General features: G+C 44.7%; 1 protein-coding gene across 4 annotated transcripts in view; it reads right to left on the reverse strand.

Annotated features, from left to right (window-relative positions):
* LOC133542931 (multiple epidermal growth factor-like domains protein 11) overlaps positions 1-16,713 on the reverse strand; it is a 445,750-nt gene that overhangs the window by 290,371 nt on the left and 138,666 nt on the right. For all 4 annotated transcript variants that reach the window (XM_061887206.1, XM_061887204.1, XM_061887205.1 and 1 more), the window contains exon 3: positions 12,479-12,580. In XM_061887206.1, coding sequence (XP_061743190.1) covers positions 12,479-12,580 — 102 coding nt within the window. The remainder of the gene's footprint in view (positions 1-12,478; positions 12,581-16,713) is intronic.

The raw sequence follows: 16,713 nt of genomic DNA on the forward strand, positions 1-16,713 counted from the left end.
ACAATTTCCCAACTCATATGGAAACGGGGTTTGTACGTATATTGCATATTTAAGCATACGGCGGTGCATTAATTTTTATTGACACATCACAACGTTCACTTTTTCCTTTAACTACAACACTGACTACAACTCATGCAGACTTCATGAGAGCCAACAAACATAACAAAAAGGTCACTTACTGTATAATATCTTCTCTCATTGGGATGTTAGGATTTTGATATATTTCCGTTTAGATGAAGAATGACTCATAATACTCACAAAGGGTTAAAGAAAATAGGGTGGGGGAAAACAAGTGTCTTTCTTGTGTCGTTTTGTCACCATGTAAGTTGGTCGTCAAAGTTTACCAACTTATCACTTTATGTCCACATTATTTTACTATCAAAATGAAAGGCATAAATTATAATCTAGAATTACGTTTCACAAAGTCCGAGTAGAAACAGCAGCTCACCAGCTCATGATGTCAATACAGCAGCATAGGGAAATTACTTCTCTCTGATAAATGCGTCGCTAAATGTAGGTTATTAACATTTACACCAATAATAACAAGATCTCTAATACTTGGTTAATGCTCAAGTCACAAAATGCAACTAGAGTAGTGTTGTCACTTTTTTCAATAAAAATAAAAACAAATGCGTTCTTGTCTCTCATATCAATTGTAAATTATAGACAACCCCCCCCCCAAAATGCAATTTCATGATTTGTTTTTCCCAATTAAACCCTTCCCTGTGGTCTACATAACATGTAGTGGTGTTTCTTTGGTCAAACTTTTGCATAGATCACGTTTTACAGACCATCTTCAAGCTGCTTTCTTCAGGATGCGCCGTATTGTGGGAGGTCTTATTTACGTGCCTCCACTTCGACAGCTTCTTCTCACCGTCATCCATGTTGTCGTTTTTAGTGCTTCCGTAGCAAGTCTACTGACAGGTATAAGTTAGAACTATACACACGTTTGTATTAGAAATGGCAACAGCGGAGGATGCATGTGCATGTACGAGCCAGTCTGCCCCACAAAAAGAGGACAGTGAAAAAGAAGGAGTTTATTGACTACATCACAAACTATGATGACAGACTTGCGCAAAGCGCTATGGGTAAACTTCTACTAGGGTTGTATGGTATACCGGTATTAATATAGTATCGTGGTACTAATGAATCAAAAACGGAACTGTACTCCGTTTGAAAAGTTCTGGTTCCTAAAAATATATGTATTTATTTATTTTACGGGCATGACGGCGCACCGGCACATCATGACATTGCTGGTTTTACGAGCAGAGGAGCCTGTTCGGCAGCTCACAATCACGGAGTACTTACAAGGAGACACGGTGTGTAGACAGAAAAGGGATAATGGACGCGTTTTGGCCTAAAAACGGATGATAAAGGTGAAGCTATACCACGGTATTGCCCTCAAGAAGAAGTGCTTGAAGCCACGGCAAGCTAGCTAGCAGTTAATAATAGTATTAATAATAATATATTTTATTTGTAAAAAAAAAAAGCACTTTACGTTGAGCAAACAACCTCAAAGTGCCACAGCATAAAAAATATAGTAATAATGATAATAATAATAAAACGATAATAAAAATAAATAAAATATACAACTAGAAACAGCCGAATAGCTAGAACCAGCATGCATGTCTACAAAAAGGCTTTTATAAAAAGATGGGTTTTTAATCCTTTTTTAAAAGCATCCACAGTCTGAGGTGTTAACATCCATCCTCAGTCGGCAGTGTTTTACATCTAAATCACTAATCTTCACCTCCATAGATAGATAGATAGATAGATAGATAGATAGTACTTTTTTTATTCCGTCAGGAGAGTTCCTTCAGGAAAATTACAATTTTCAGCACAATCCCATTCAAGATCAGACAAACATTACAGGGAGACAGAACAGGATCGCTGACGGGTCTGCCGGCTTCCAGCGCCCCTTACAAAAAAGATGACATACAGGTAAACGGGGGGGAAGGGGGGGAGAAAAGAATAAAAGATTAAAATAAAATAAAATAAAAATCGGTCTTAGCCTGGGCCCTGGAGTGGGGGTGCAGACTGAGGTCAAGGGGAAAAAAAAAAACAACGACTCATAGCCATAGTACACATCCCTCTTCCATGTGTGTAAGAGGGAAACATCAATCATCAAAGAACACAGAGGACATTAAAGACATTAAAGCAGCAGATCCAACCAGGCACTTCTACATACAGCTATGAATAAAAAGTAAAATAAACATATCCACTGTGGTGGCCTTTGTGGTGTTCCACGCCATCGTCTGCTGGGGTGGAGGGAGCATGGCCAGAGACAGAAGCAGACCCAACAAGGCAACCCAGACAGCCAACTCCACTCTCGGCCAGTGTCCAGTCCGCATGGATGAGCGAGGGTACGTCCAGGGTGACTGAGGTGTCCGACACCTGCTCACCCAGTCAAGACACCGCGAAGCCTCTCCGTCCCAGTAGCTCAGTGCTAGCTCCACAGTCCTGTCCCCTCATCCGCATCTCCTCCAGTACATCCAAACAGACTCTGGTGTAGCAGAGACCCTGCAGCTGGTCTCCATGGCCAAAAGGCTCCCGGGAGGCAGATCCAGAAGTCCACAAAAAAAAAAAAAAAAAAGCACCACACAGGTCACGAAAGTGGCACCCCTTGTCACACAGTCCCAAAGGGTCCCAGACCAAAATGCAAAAAAAATATAATACCACATGAAAACAAGAGGGAAACACAAAGGGATGAAACAAGAGCACAGAGCTCCTGCCTACAGCAGCCACTACAGCACCGCCATCTTGGAAAAAAATAAAAAATAAAAAAAATAAAATAATGGCGACGAATAAAGTGTGTTTCTTAAAAGTATCATCCCTGCAGGATGACGAGGAGCTAAACATGTTTCACTACACACCGTAGGACGATACAACAGCTCACCAGCATCACCGCTAACAAAAGGAACGCGCCTGAATGTAAACTAATGCCATGGGTGGACATATCTGCCAACCCCCCAGGATTTTCCGGCAGACTCCCAAAATTCAGAGCCTCTCCCGAAAAACTCCCGGGACAAATCTTCGCCCGAAAATCTCCCGAAATTCAGGCGGAACTGGAGGCCACGCCCCCTCCAGCTCCATGCGGACCTGAGTGACGTGTCGACAGCCTGTTTTTACGTCTGCTTTCCCACAATATAAACAGCGTGCCTGCCCAATGACGTTATAACTGTAGAATGATCGAGGGCGAGTTCTTGGTATATTATGTGGGTTTATTGTTAGGCAGTTTCATAAATAACCTCCCAGCGCGGTAACAACACACAACAACAGCAGTCACGTTTTCATCTACCGTATAGCAGTGTGTCTGCCGTAAACAGCAATGTTGTGACACTCTTAAACAAGACAATACTGGCATCTACTGTATATGCATATGTGACAATAACATCTGCGGCTTTTAGAGAGTGTAGTGCACAACTGCGCACACAACAAGGAGACGAAGCAGAAGAACGAGGAAGATACAGCCATGGTAAATGCCGACGAGGAGTAAGATGAAGAAATACGCTTGCAAGTTCCAAGCCGCAGCTGCGATTGGACCTGGATAGCCCACGGGAAGAAGTACTGGACTACCAAGTGCTTGGCAGTGAAGATTTTCCTCAGGAAGCAAAGATTGACCGGTTTTGGGCCATGCTAGGGAGAGATGGAAGATTCTAGACCCTAGTGCATTTGATGAAAGCACTAGGGTGACAGAGAATAGAACAAGGATGGACAATTCAACCCTTAACTCAACAATGAGTAGATAAGTGTTATGTGTGTCTATATGTGTAAATAAATGAACACTGAAATTCAAGTATTATTCTTATTATATATATATATATATATATATATATATATGTATGTATATATATATATATATATATATATATATATAAAAAAATACATATATATATATATATATATATATATATATATATGTATATAACTATAATTCACTGAAAGTCAAGTATTTCCAATATATCTTTTATTTGTCTCTGCTCCCTCCTTCCCTGCTTGCTTTCTGTGTCCTGTCTTTGTCTGAACTTTTCTGAAGCCTCTTTTTTTGCGCTGTCCTCTAATTTAAACATCAAATATGAATATGATCAGCTGGACTCTCAACGCAAATGACACAGTCTTTTGGACAAGGAAAAGATGTTCGGGGGAGCCTGGCTGCCCTGATAGAACCTTTGCTGCGGGTTACGTGAGAGTTTCCTGGGATAAAGGGAGAATCATGTGCCTCTCAGCCCTTTCCATCGAGGACGTGGAAGACATTTACCTATTTGGAGCTGTGATCGCGGGGCACCTACTGATTGGGCTTGGCATTTCTCTGGTGTATCGTCAAATTCGGAAGACGATGGCAGCCACTCAAGGGGCCCAACGGCTGTTCAACGCAATGGAAGGATTGGGTCGGGCTGTGGGAACACAGACTGGAGTGATTCCTGATTTGAATCGGAAATTGGATCTCATCTTGGAAAAGGTTGCTGAGAAGGAATAATTAAATTGGAATTGGAAATCCAGCATGGACAGAGAGAAGAAAAGTCACTGTTTAATCTTCTCGAAGAAAAACAACTTCTTAATCTACGATTTGAGTCCCTTGAATGGCCTAGATGCAATCAGGAACAGGCTGTTCTGAAGAACTCCCCCGAGGACTCCTCAAAGATGGACGCTTTTGACCTTCCTTTTTATCAACAACACCTGGTGACGAACTTTGAGATCGGCCCCAATACACAAAAACATTTCAACATCTCTCCCAAGTTAATTGGGCATACCTGCACGCACATGCCCCTGCCCCCAAATCAATGCCTTCACCAACGCTTGATTCCTCTGGGGTTGTGGATGGCTGAGTAGCGCTCTATAGCGGCAGCCGGCCTCCAGGGCCTCAAATCATCCCCCACTCTGTTACAATGTGGTGTGATTATATGTACCATGTTTAATGTATGCCATGCTATGTGTTTAATGTATGCCATGCTATGTGAGTTTTTTTCCTTGGTCTCAGTTTGGACCCCTCCTGAGGGTCTAGCCTTAGACTGATATTTTTTTTTACTCCCCCCCCCCTCTCCCAATCTCACCCTTTTCTCACCTTTTTAAGGAGCGCCGTAAGTGGCTGATCCAATGGCGGTCCCGTTTAGTCCCCCCTGTAACGTATGTCTGCTCTTAGCGGGACTGTGCCGAAAATGTCATTTCAGTTCTTATGTGTCTTGTACATGTGGGAATGGACAAAATAAAGCTTGTCAATGTCAATGAAATACTTGACTTGGTGAATTTTAGCTGTAAATATAATCCTCCCCTCTTGACAACGCACCCCCCCCCCCCCCCAACCCCCGACCACGCCCCACCCCCACACACCCCCACCTCCCGAAATCGGAGGTCTCAAGGTTGGCAAGTATGTGGGTGGATCTACACCTGACATCCATTGTAGTGATACCAAGGTTACTAGCATATCTAGTCAATCGTACTATGATTGCAGCTACATTTTTTTATCGTCACAAAACCTTTTAATCTTTTTAAATTCATTTTATGGTTATAAATTCAGTAAGTATGTCCCTGGACACATGAGGACTTTGAATATGACCAAATGTATGATCCTGGAACTACTTGGTATCGGACCTATACCTACATGTAAAGTATCAAAACAACAGAAAAATAAGTGATGATTACATTTTAACAGAAGTGTAGATAGAACATGTTGAAACGGACAGTAAGCAGAATTAAGTAACAGTAATTGAACAAATGGATTAATAATCCATTTTTAAAGGTTGTCCTTTATAATTTTGACAATATGTTACTGCATATGTCAACAGACAAATTAGGAGCTTTTATTTGCTTACTTACTGCTGAAAGACAAGTTGTGTAGTATGTTCACTATTTTAAGGACACAATTGTTCTTTGATTGCAATAAAAAACATGCGTTTAATGTACCACAAGATTTTGGGTTAAGATAAAGCAAAAAATTCATTTTTTGTGGTCCAATGTATTAAGAAAAGTATCAAAAAGTATGAAAATAATTTTTTGTACTGGTACCAGTACCAAAATACTGGTATCGGAACAACCCTAACCTATACCATAAGTGGTAATATCCTCTGATGCTAAAATTGGGAATCATGTCACTATTAGGGAAAATTCCAAACGACTTGTTTGGAGGAAGTAAGAACGAGGGCAAGATGGTTTTATAAATATCACCGCCATCATTTGATTAAAAATTTTCGGGACGTATGCAGATCTTAAATACACAAAAACAGGTACCCATAGGTAATAAAAGTTGGTTTTGTACAATAGGGCCCGTTTAAAGGGTGAAAGCCAGAAGAGATGCATACTCCACAGCGATATTATCCAATGTATTATCTTACAGAAATACACCGATGGTGTAATAGTATTAATAGCTTATTTTATATGAATTGATGTAATAAATATAGGACAATGATATCAGTTACATTATAATTATTAAAGCATTAGAATTATTAAAAATGACCTTCAGACAAAGTAAGCCGTTAGTGCCGTTAGACCCTTCTTACTCATCGCCATCTCGGTAGTAGCAGAAGGGGAGGGTCTAACTCAAGGGTCTGCAACCTCTACTATCAAAAGAGACACTTCTCCATCTCTTCCACTTCAGAAAAAACCGTATAGAGCCACGAAACGTAACACAGCTAATAAACGTTTAAAGATTTTGATCCTTTTCATTTTTTATTTTACAGGAAAAGCTGCGACAGGACAGCGGGAGAAGAAAACGGCAGAGAGGTGATGACGTCGGCAGCTGTCAGCGTGTTTAATGACAGGTTAGTGTGTAAGTGTGGTGTGTAATTAAACCTAAGAGATATAGTGTGACTAAGTGTGGGACTTATCTGAGCGTGGTTGCCAGAGGGTGTTGAGGGTGCGTGTTGAGATCCAGGTGGAAGTCCAATAAGGGCACGGCAGGCTCGAGCGTCAGAGGGCAGCTCTCGAGGAGAGGAAAGTGGCGTAGTGGTCGGTGCTGCGACCCATAACAGGACCCCCCCCTTATGCGAGACTCCCGGCAAGCTTTGGGGTGGCTTAGGGTGAGTTCGGTAAAAATACTCAAGAAGGGAGGGTTCGGCGATGTAAAAAGCCGGAACCTACGATCTGTCCTCAGGTCCATAACGCTCCAAGTCCACGAGGTAGACCCATCCACTTCCCTGTTGTTGGACCTTGAAAATCTCCCTGATGGTCCACACACGGTCCCCATCATCGAGGACCCTAGACGGAGGGGAAGCAGGTGTGGGGGAGGACAGTGAACGGCTTGCTACTTGTTTGGCCTGAGACAGGTGGAATACCGGGTGGGATCTCATGGAATGAGGGAGGTCCAGGCCAACTGTGGCAGGGTTGATCCTCGATTTGACTGTATAAGGTCTAACAAAATGTGGTGCTAGCTTCTGAGAGGAGCTTAGGAGGTGGAGGTCCTTGGCCCATAGCAGCAACTGCTGTCCGGGGCTGGTAGTTGGGAGCCGGGATGCGCCGCCAATTGGCGGCATCGTCTCAGGTGTGCTCGGGTGAAAGGGACTGCCAGTTTGATCTCTGGGAGAGAAATAAAGGAGGTTGAAATCCTTTCCGGCATTCAAAAGGAAACGTACCAGGAGCTGCGCAGGTCATGGAGTTAAAGGAGTACTCCACCCATGGAATAAACTTGCACCAGGAGTTGGGCTGTTGAGCAGCCATACAGCGCAACATGGTCTCCACCCCATGGCTGGCCCTTCTGCTTGCCCATTGCTCTGGGGGTGGTAGCCTGAAGTCAGCCTGACCGTGGCCCAAATCCCCTTGTAAAAGACTTGCCAGACCCAGGGAATTTAATTGGGGGCCACGATCAGACACATTGTCGGTGGGGATCCCGTGAATTCTGACCACATACTGGACCAGCAGTTCCGTGGTCTCGGCCGAGGATGGGAGTTTGGGCAAGGGTATGAAGTGGGCTTGGAAACCCTATTTATTATGGTGAGGGTAGTGGTGTTACCTCTCGAGGGGTGAAGTCCAGTGATGAAGTCGAGAGCAAAGTGAGACCAAGGTCGGCTAGGGATGGGAAGAAGATGTAATAGTCCAGCAGGCGGGCTCTGGTCTGCCTTGTTTTGTGCGCAGACGCTGCAGGCGGCGACAAACTCGCAAGTATCTGCCTCCATGGAAACCATCACAAGCGTCGTCGGATGAACGCTAGCGATCTATGAACTCTTGGATGACATGTAAACAAACTAGAATGTGCCCAGTCGAGTACCTTGCTCCTTAAGGGCTGTGGGACGAACAGTCTATTGGGTAGTCCGTTTCTGGGACCAGGGTTTGAGCATAGGGCCGTCTTGACAAGGCCCTTGATCTCCCAAGTTATCATCCTGAAGAAGCGGTTCAGGGGAAGGATGGTCTCAGTAGTGGTCTCAGTAGTATCTCTGATGGTGGGTTCCTCGGAAAAGATCCGTGAAAGAGCGTCCGCTTTGCCATTGCGTGAACCGGGTCTGTAGGTGAGAGTGTAGTCGAATCTGGAAAAACTGTCCAGCGTGCTTGCCTGTCGTTAAGTCTTTTGGCAGAACGGATGTAGATGACGTTGCGGTGGTCGGTCAGAACCAGGAACGGTTGCTTGGCCCCCTCCAGCCATTGTCTCCATTCAACCAACGCTTTGTGGATGCCCAACAGTTCTCGGTTCCCTGCATCATAGTTCCTTTCGGCTGGGGATAGGCGTCTAGGAAAAAACATATAAGGCTGCAACACATTATTTTCATCCGATCGTTGGGATAATACTACCCCAATTCCGGAATCCGATGTCTCCACCTACACAGTGAACTACTTGTCAGGGTCAGGGTGTACCAAAACGGGAGCGGAACTAAAGCTCCTCCTCTTGAGGCTCTGTAATGCACTGTCTGCCTCCTTGTTCCAAACATCTGTTAGAAACCCGCAAAGCCCAGGAATATCCTAAGCTCGGTACGAGTGGTAGGTTGAGGCCACTCCACCACTGCCTTGACCTTCTTGGGGTCGGCACGTATGTTACCCCTCTCGATGATGTGACCCAGAAAGTTTACCGATGATGAATGAAACTCGCACTTCTCTGCCTTGACGAATAAACGGTTATCGAGGAGATGCTGAAGGACCAGGCGGACGTGCTGCTGATGTTGGTCAGGCCAATGGGCATGACTTGATACTCAAAGTGGCCCGGGTGTGTGTTAAAGGCCATCTTCCACTCGTCCCTCTTACTAATCCTGACGAGATGATAAGCATTACGGAAGTCCAACTTGGTGAAGAGCAAGGGGCTCGAAGGAGGAGCTCATGAGGGGTAAGGGATACTGGTTCTTCACCGGGATGGGGGTGAACTTACGGTAGTCAATGCAGGGTCGGAGGGACCCATCCTTTTCTATGACAAAGAAGAACCCTGCGGCTACCGGGGACTTGGAGGGAGTGATGATACCAGAGGCCAAAGAGTCCGTGACGTAGTCTGACATTGCTTTCTTTTCGGGTATGGGGAGGTTGGACAGGCAGCCCGAAGGTAGTTCAGCGTCGGGTATGAGGTCGATGGTACAATCGTAGGGTCTGTGTGGTGGTAGAGATAGTGCCTGCGCCATACTGAACACTGCAGCAAGATCATGGTAGACCGTAGTAACTCCAGATAGGTCCGATGGGGATGAACTGAGCTTAGGGTTCTCAGAGACAGAGGCTGCTGCATTGAGGCAGTTAGCATGGCATGCCGTGCTCCAGGCTAGGATCCTCCCTGAAATCCAGGAAATCTAAGGGTCGTGTTGGCGAGCCTTGAGCGGCCGAGGACAAGAGGAGCGACGGGGGCGTTGAGGATCAACAAGCTGATTTTCTCTGTGTGGTTACCTGACAGTTATTGTGACCAGTGCTGTACTGTGGGTGATGGGTCCCAGGGGATGGCCATCCAAGGCCTGATCTGGTAAAGGATTTGTCCAGGGGAAGAAGCTCAATCCCGGCTTGACAGGCGAAATCTCGGTCCATGAAGCTCTCATCTGCTCCAGAGTCCAAATATGCTCCTACCTTCAGACTTTTCAACTTCCAAGATAATGATGCGGGAAGGAGAATGCCTGGATCATTGCGACTCTGGGGAAGGTGGTGTGGCTAACTAGTACTCCCCTTACCATTGAGCCTGATCGTTTGGTCGTGTGGGGCAGGTCTGGATCACGTGACGCACACAGCCACAGTAGAGGCAGTGGCGCTGCCGGAACCTCCTCTCCTGTTCTTCAGCGGCAAGTCATGTTCTGCCCAACTGCATGGGTTCCACCCCTCTGGTAGGTGTGGGAAAAACCCCAGACTGGTCCACCAAGTGGGCACCTTCAGCCAGATCTCTGGCAGCAGTAGGGGAGTGGGAATCGGTCTGAGTCTCCAACGCCGGCCGTCTGGTCCGCTTGCGGGCTGCAAATCTTTGTTCCGCTGCCCGTTCCTTGAGCCTCTGGTCCATGAGCAGGGCCAACATGGATGAGGTCATGGTATGTGGCTGGTCGGTCTCGCAACAATCTGTCCTTGATATCTTCTGAGAGGCCCCGACCGTAGACGCTCAAGAAGGCCTTATTATCCCACCCGCTTTGGACGGATTGTGCGTAACTCGAGGGTGTAGTCTGCAACAGAAGTAGAGCCTTGCAAGAGGGAGTGAAGACGTGAGGCGGTGTCTCCTCCATCGGCGGGGTGATCAAAAACTGCCCAGAATTCAGAACAAAAAGCGGCAAAGTCCGTGTTGAGAACAACAGCTGCCGTGGCCCATTGGAGAGCCCTTCCGGTCAACAGTGAAAAAAATTAAAGCTTTTTTGGCCCCGTCAGAAGTGTATCGGGAGGGCTGGTGACGAAAAACCATGTCGCACTCGACCAGGAAGTCACGAAAAAGCTCAAAATCCCCTTCATAGGCTCCGGGACTAGCGATCTTCGGCTCTCAGGATGAAAGGGGCAGCATGAGTGCTGCAGAGGCAGCTCGCTCGAGCGGCGGCGGAGCGGAAGAGCCCGGGGAAATTATGTCCAGTCGAGCCAACGAGTTAGCAAAAGCAGCATCCGGTTTGTTCTCCAGTACACAAAATCACTCTTGGTGCTGCTGGAGTGCCATGTGCATGACCGCGACACTGAAGATAGGGGAGGCTCAGGAGAAGAGCTGGGTACGCGTCATGTCTTCGCCGTCTGGTTCTGTCATGGCCAAAACGTACTGTGACGGGACAGCGGGAGAAGAAAACGGCAGAGAAGTGATGATGTCGTTAGCTCTCAGCGTGTTTAATGACAGCTTAGTGTGTAAGTGTGGTGTGTAATTAAACCTAAGAGATATAGTGTGACTAAGTGTGAGACTTATCTGAGCATGCTTGTGGTTGCATGTTGAGATCCAGGTGGAAGTCCAATAAGCGCAAGGCAGGCTCGAGCATCAGAGGGCAGGCGAATGGTCGAGGACAGGAGCGTGGTATCGTGATCGGTGGGCAGGCGTGAGGTCAAAGTCCAGGAAGGCAAGGGGGAATCCACAGGAGGTCCAAGATGACAAGACACACAACTCCACGACAAGGAAGGATGGCAGGAAGTGTACTAGGTACGAGAAGCTATGTTCTGGCGACTGATCTCATGCTGCGCCGGCTTATGAAGGCTGATCACTCATCACGAACAGGTGCGCTCATTGCTGATCTTCTGCAGCCGTTCGGAGTTACGCCCGCAACGGAGAGAGAGAGCTTGTCGGCCTGGCCCGCGGTGTGCTGATCAGGGCGCATAGCAGGAGGAGAAGCAGCACGAGTGTGACCCATGACAAAAGCAATCTGTTTATGTAAAATTACAGTATTTTTCCTTTTTACTTCTCTTTTTTGCAAAGCATTCATGGTAAGTTTACCCAAGGGGTCTCACACTTGAGAAGCTGAACTGAACACACAGGCTTCTAGTCTCTTTTACTTGCCTTTCTTGTGCTGCAAATCTCAGCCTGTACACATTTACGCCTCAGAGACAGTTGGAAATCATATACCTATTTTTACAAATGCTAACTTTTCTCACTCCAGGTTTACAAAAAATATCTGAGGGAGCCACAACAAGAGTCGTGGGTTGTAGACCCCTGGTCTAACATAAGTGTTTGGAATTTGTGGATATTTGACCTAGAAGTAATAATGTAATCTGAATAAGGAGTAAAAACTTTTACAGTGACACCCAATACTAACAGTACTATCACACCAAAACAAACTCACTGAAGTGCAGAAGGAACGTCACCCTTGGTTTTTGTTTCCCTGCAATTCATTTTGCTAGCTTACCGTAAACGCGCACAAAGAGGGAGGAGGAATAGTCAACTGCGATAGTATGACACATGGGCGGAGGTGCGGATTCTTTCAAATACATTTCTGACATGCGGAAGATTAAATAAATAAAGAATTTATTTGCGGCCCGTTATCGGAGGCTGCGAACCGTTGTTTTATTGGACCCTTTCTGGGATATATAATTTGTTGATGACACAAACGTCACCATGGATTCTAATGGACTCATGATGAACATAATCATCTGCAGTCTGTGACAAAAATATCTTATATTTCTGAAATATTCTTATCAATGTTCATACCTGTGTCTGGTGCATTTGAACCAGTTGAGGATGTCGGTGCAGCGAGTATAGTAGACCTGGTCAAAAGGATGAGCGTACGACTCCTGGACAGTCACTGCATAACTAGAAGAACGGAAGAAAGAGAACATCAGGATGGGTAGACACCTCAAGAGGCAGCACAGCTTTCTGATCTAAAAGTTGCTTTATCAGATTGACAAAAGAGCTTTGCACAGCAGAACAATCAAAATCTTATTCAAGGATTTCTCCTGCAACAGTTTTAAGATTTGGCGGGAGGGAAAAACCTGAAAGGCAGAACCCAAGGAGAAAAACATGTTAAAAATTTTAAATCATTGAGTTTAAAGGGGAACATTATCACCAAACCTATGCAAGCGTCAATATATACCTTGATGTTGCAGAAACAAGACAATGTAATTTTTTAACCGATTTCCGAACTCTAAATGGGTGAATTTTGGCGAATTAAACGGTCTTGTTTATCGGTCTTGTAGCGATGAGGTCAGAACGAGACGTCACCGAGGTAATACACCCGTCATTTTCATTTTCACATTACAAATACCGGGTCTCAGCTCTGTTATTTTCCGTTTTTTCGACTATTTTTTGGAACCTTGTCGACATCATGCCTCGTCGGTGTGTTGTCGGAGGGTGTAACAACACTAACAGGGAGGGATTCAAGTTGCACCACTGCCAAGAAATCTGCCGCCAGACCCCCATTGAATGTACCAAAGTGTCTGCACATTTTACCGGCGATGCTAAGACAGACATGGCACAGAGATGTATGGATAACCTGCAGATGCATTTGCAACGATTAAGTCAACGAAATCACAAAGGTGAGTTTTGTTGATGTTGTTGACTTATGTGCTAATCAGACATATTTGGTCGCAGCATGACTGCCAGCTAATCGATGCTAACATGCTATGCTAATCAATGCTAACATGCTATTTACGCTAGCTGTATGTACATTTGAAACTAGATACCCACATTTAATGCGAAACAAACACTTACCAAACGACGGATTTAAGTTGCTCCAGTGTCACAAGATGCGAAAGTCCTGATCGTTTGGTCTGCACATTTTACCGGCGATGCTAATAAGGCAGCCATGCTGTGGGCCACTTCATTAGGTACACCCATGCTTTGGCCGAATAGCGTCAATAGCTATTCGGTCAATAGCTTCAGTTTCTTCTTCAATTTTGTTTTCGCTATCTGCCTCCATACGCCGACCATCGGTTTCAACACATGCATAATCTGTTGAATCGCTTAAGCCGCTGAAATCCGGGTCTGAATCCGAGCTAATGTCGCTATATCTTGCTGTGGTAACCGCCATGTTGTTTGTATTGGCAGCCCTGTATGACGTCACAGGGAAATGGACAGTCGCATCGCAAATAGCGAAAATCAAGAACTTTAAAGCTTTTTGTTAGAAAAATTGTGTACATTGTGTGTGAATTATCAAAAAACTTTCAGATCTCTTTTATTTAATTGAGTAGTTGAGAGCTGTCCTTCTTCAACCAAGCAAAGTCTTGGGGCATTCCGCTGTGTACGTTGGAATGCGACGAGAGGGGTTTTCTTTTGTCCTCAAAATCCCGCCGAAGCTGAAACCAGGACAAGCCTAAGCTCGAAGCATCATCTTTCTTTTGTCTTCAATGTGACCAAAAACAATGACTGTTTATATACTCCCCATTCCTGTTTTGCCGAAGCTGAGACCAGGACGAGCCCGGACCCGAGGCATCGTCTTCTTTTGTCTTCAATGTGACCGAAAACAGTGACTGTGTGTATGCTCCCCATTCCTGTTTTGACATGTGTTGTTGCGTAAACATTGAATACCTAAATAAAAGAGGAGACGAAAACCTTTTCGCCAGAGCATGGTGCAGGAAAGGTACTGACAGTACCGGGCCGTGTCTCTCCTCAAGCTTGAGTCCAAATTTAAGTCTGTCTCTGTTTGATTCCTTGCCTTTTTGTCTCATTTAATAGATGTCAACAGTGTTTGAACCTGACACTTTTTTTAGGGATACATTTTGAAAAAAACTTCGAAAAATAAAACAAGCCACTGGGAGCTGATTTTTATTGTTTTTAAACCTTTTGAAATTGTGATAATGTTCCCCTTTAAATGAACTTCTTTTAGATTTCCTTCCAGAACTTTGAGGAATGCGCTCCCATCATTACCACATCGAATGTGTTGCATTCTTTTCTTTCAATAAAAGGTAAACGGGTTATACTTGTATAGCGCTTTTCTACCTTCAAGGTACTTAAAGTGCTTTGACACTATTTTTACATTCACCCATTCACACACACATTCACACACTGATGGCGGGAGCTGCCATGCAAGACCCTAACCCCGACCCATCAGGAGCAAGGGTGAAGTGTCTTGCTCAAGGACACAACGGACATGACGAGGTTGGTAGAAGGTGGGGATCGAACCAGGAACCCTCAGGTTGCGCCACGCCGTCCCCTCGGTAGTAGCAGAGTTGTGCAAGAGTTGAGCAAAGTTGTATTTAAATTCGTTATATTCACATTGAATATGCTTTTACTGTTACTATTCTCTGTAGCACTTGGTGGATTTCTATGACCATGAGGACACATTAGAGCAGTGGTTCTCAACCTTGTTTCAGTGATGTACCCCCTGTGAACATTATTTTAATTCAAGTATCCCCTAATCAGAGCAAAGCATTTTTGGTTGTATTTTACTTCTTTTTTTTTTCAACCAAATATGCTTGGCTCTGATTAGGGGGTACTTGAATTTAAAACATTTTTCACAGGGGGTACATCACTGAAAAAAGGTTGAGAACCACTGCTCTGCAACCTGTCGTCACATCCGTTTTCCCTCCTTACAAACAGTGTGCCAGCCTGATCACATAACATACACGTCTTTTACACACACACATGAGTGAATGCAAAGTATTTACCATACTTGATCAACAGCCATACAGGTGACACTGAGGGTGGCCGTATAAACAACTTCAACACTGTTACAAATATGTGCCACACTGTGAACCAACACCAAACAAGAATGACAAACTCATTTCGGGAGAACAACGCACCGTAACTGTATTGACGATTATGACTGGTTTAATATGGATTAGCAATCACTTCAGAGTGTCGGGTCAGGACAGCAATTATTATTTCAGGTGAGTGCAGGAGAAATAATAGATGGTCCAAGTCCAGATTTGCTGGTTCAATTGAATATTGAAGACATGCATGAGTTGTTTGTTTGCGTGTGTGTGTGATTTCCTATACAAAACAAATACAATCATTATAAATCAACTAAAGTGACCACAATGCAATGAAATATAGGCACAAGCCTGCAACATAGCTGTTAAATATACATCACTTAGCTGAGTATACACAGTTTACATAAATGTACAGAATTTGAACATCCCAGCCCTAAGTAATCTAATGGTTAATAGAATGTAACTAGCATTACAACAATAATTCTAAAATGGGCAAACAAACATGTCCAATGCTACAAACATTCCCCAATCAGGGTATGATATTCAGCTAGCAGTTAGCTTGTGAACCTGATGCCAAACGGCCATTAGACTACAATTAAACAGACAAAATGAGTTGCAATACAGTTTTAAGCACACAAGTGATATTAAAGGCCTACTGAAACCCACTTCTACCGACCACGCAGTCTGATAGTTGATATATCAATGATGAAATATTAACATTCCAACACATGCCAATACGGCCGGTTTAGTTTACTAAATTGCAATTCTAAATTTCCCGCAAAGTTTCCTGTTGAAAACGTCGCGGAATGATGACGCTTATATTGACGCGTGCTTGTGACGTTCTTGGTTGGAGCGGACATTTTGTCCCAGCACCACTCACGGCTAAAAGTCGTCCGATTTAATCGCATAATTACACAGTATTTTGGACATCTGTGTTGCTGAATCTTTTGCAATTTGTTCAATTAATAATGGAGACTATAAAGAAGAATGCTGTTGGTGCAGCTGCCTTTAGCAAAAATTTAAATAGCCAGTGTTTCTTTTTTTGTTGTGAAGCTTTACTATGGAACGGAACGGTCAAGCGAACATGTTTCTCTACCACATGTCGACCGGCAGGTTTCAGTGAGAAAATTCTGGTAATAAGTTGGCTCTTACCGGAAACACGAGCGGAGCTTGTGTAGTTCTTCCCGCAGCAGCTGTCAAATAGGCAGCTGCGACTTTCTTGGCTCCTCCATGGCTTCCATCAGAGACACTGGCGGTCACCAAACCCCTCCGACTTTCAGGTATGACTTTATAATC

The sequence above is a fragment of the Nerophis ophidion genome, linkage group LG25 (assembly GCF_033978795.1).
Source record: "Nerophis ophidion isolate RoL-2023_Sa linkage group LG25, RoL_Noph_v1.0, whole genome shotgun sequence".
Taxonomy (NCBI): domain Eukaryota; kingdom Metazoa; phylum Chordata; class Actinopteri; order Syngnathiformes; family Syngnathidae; genus Nerophis; species Nerophis ophidion.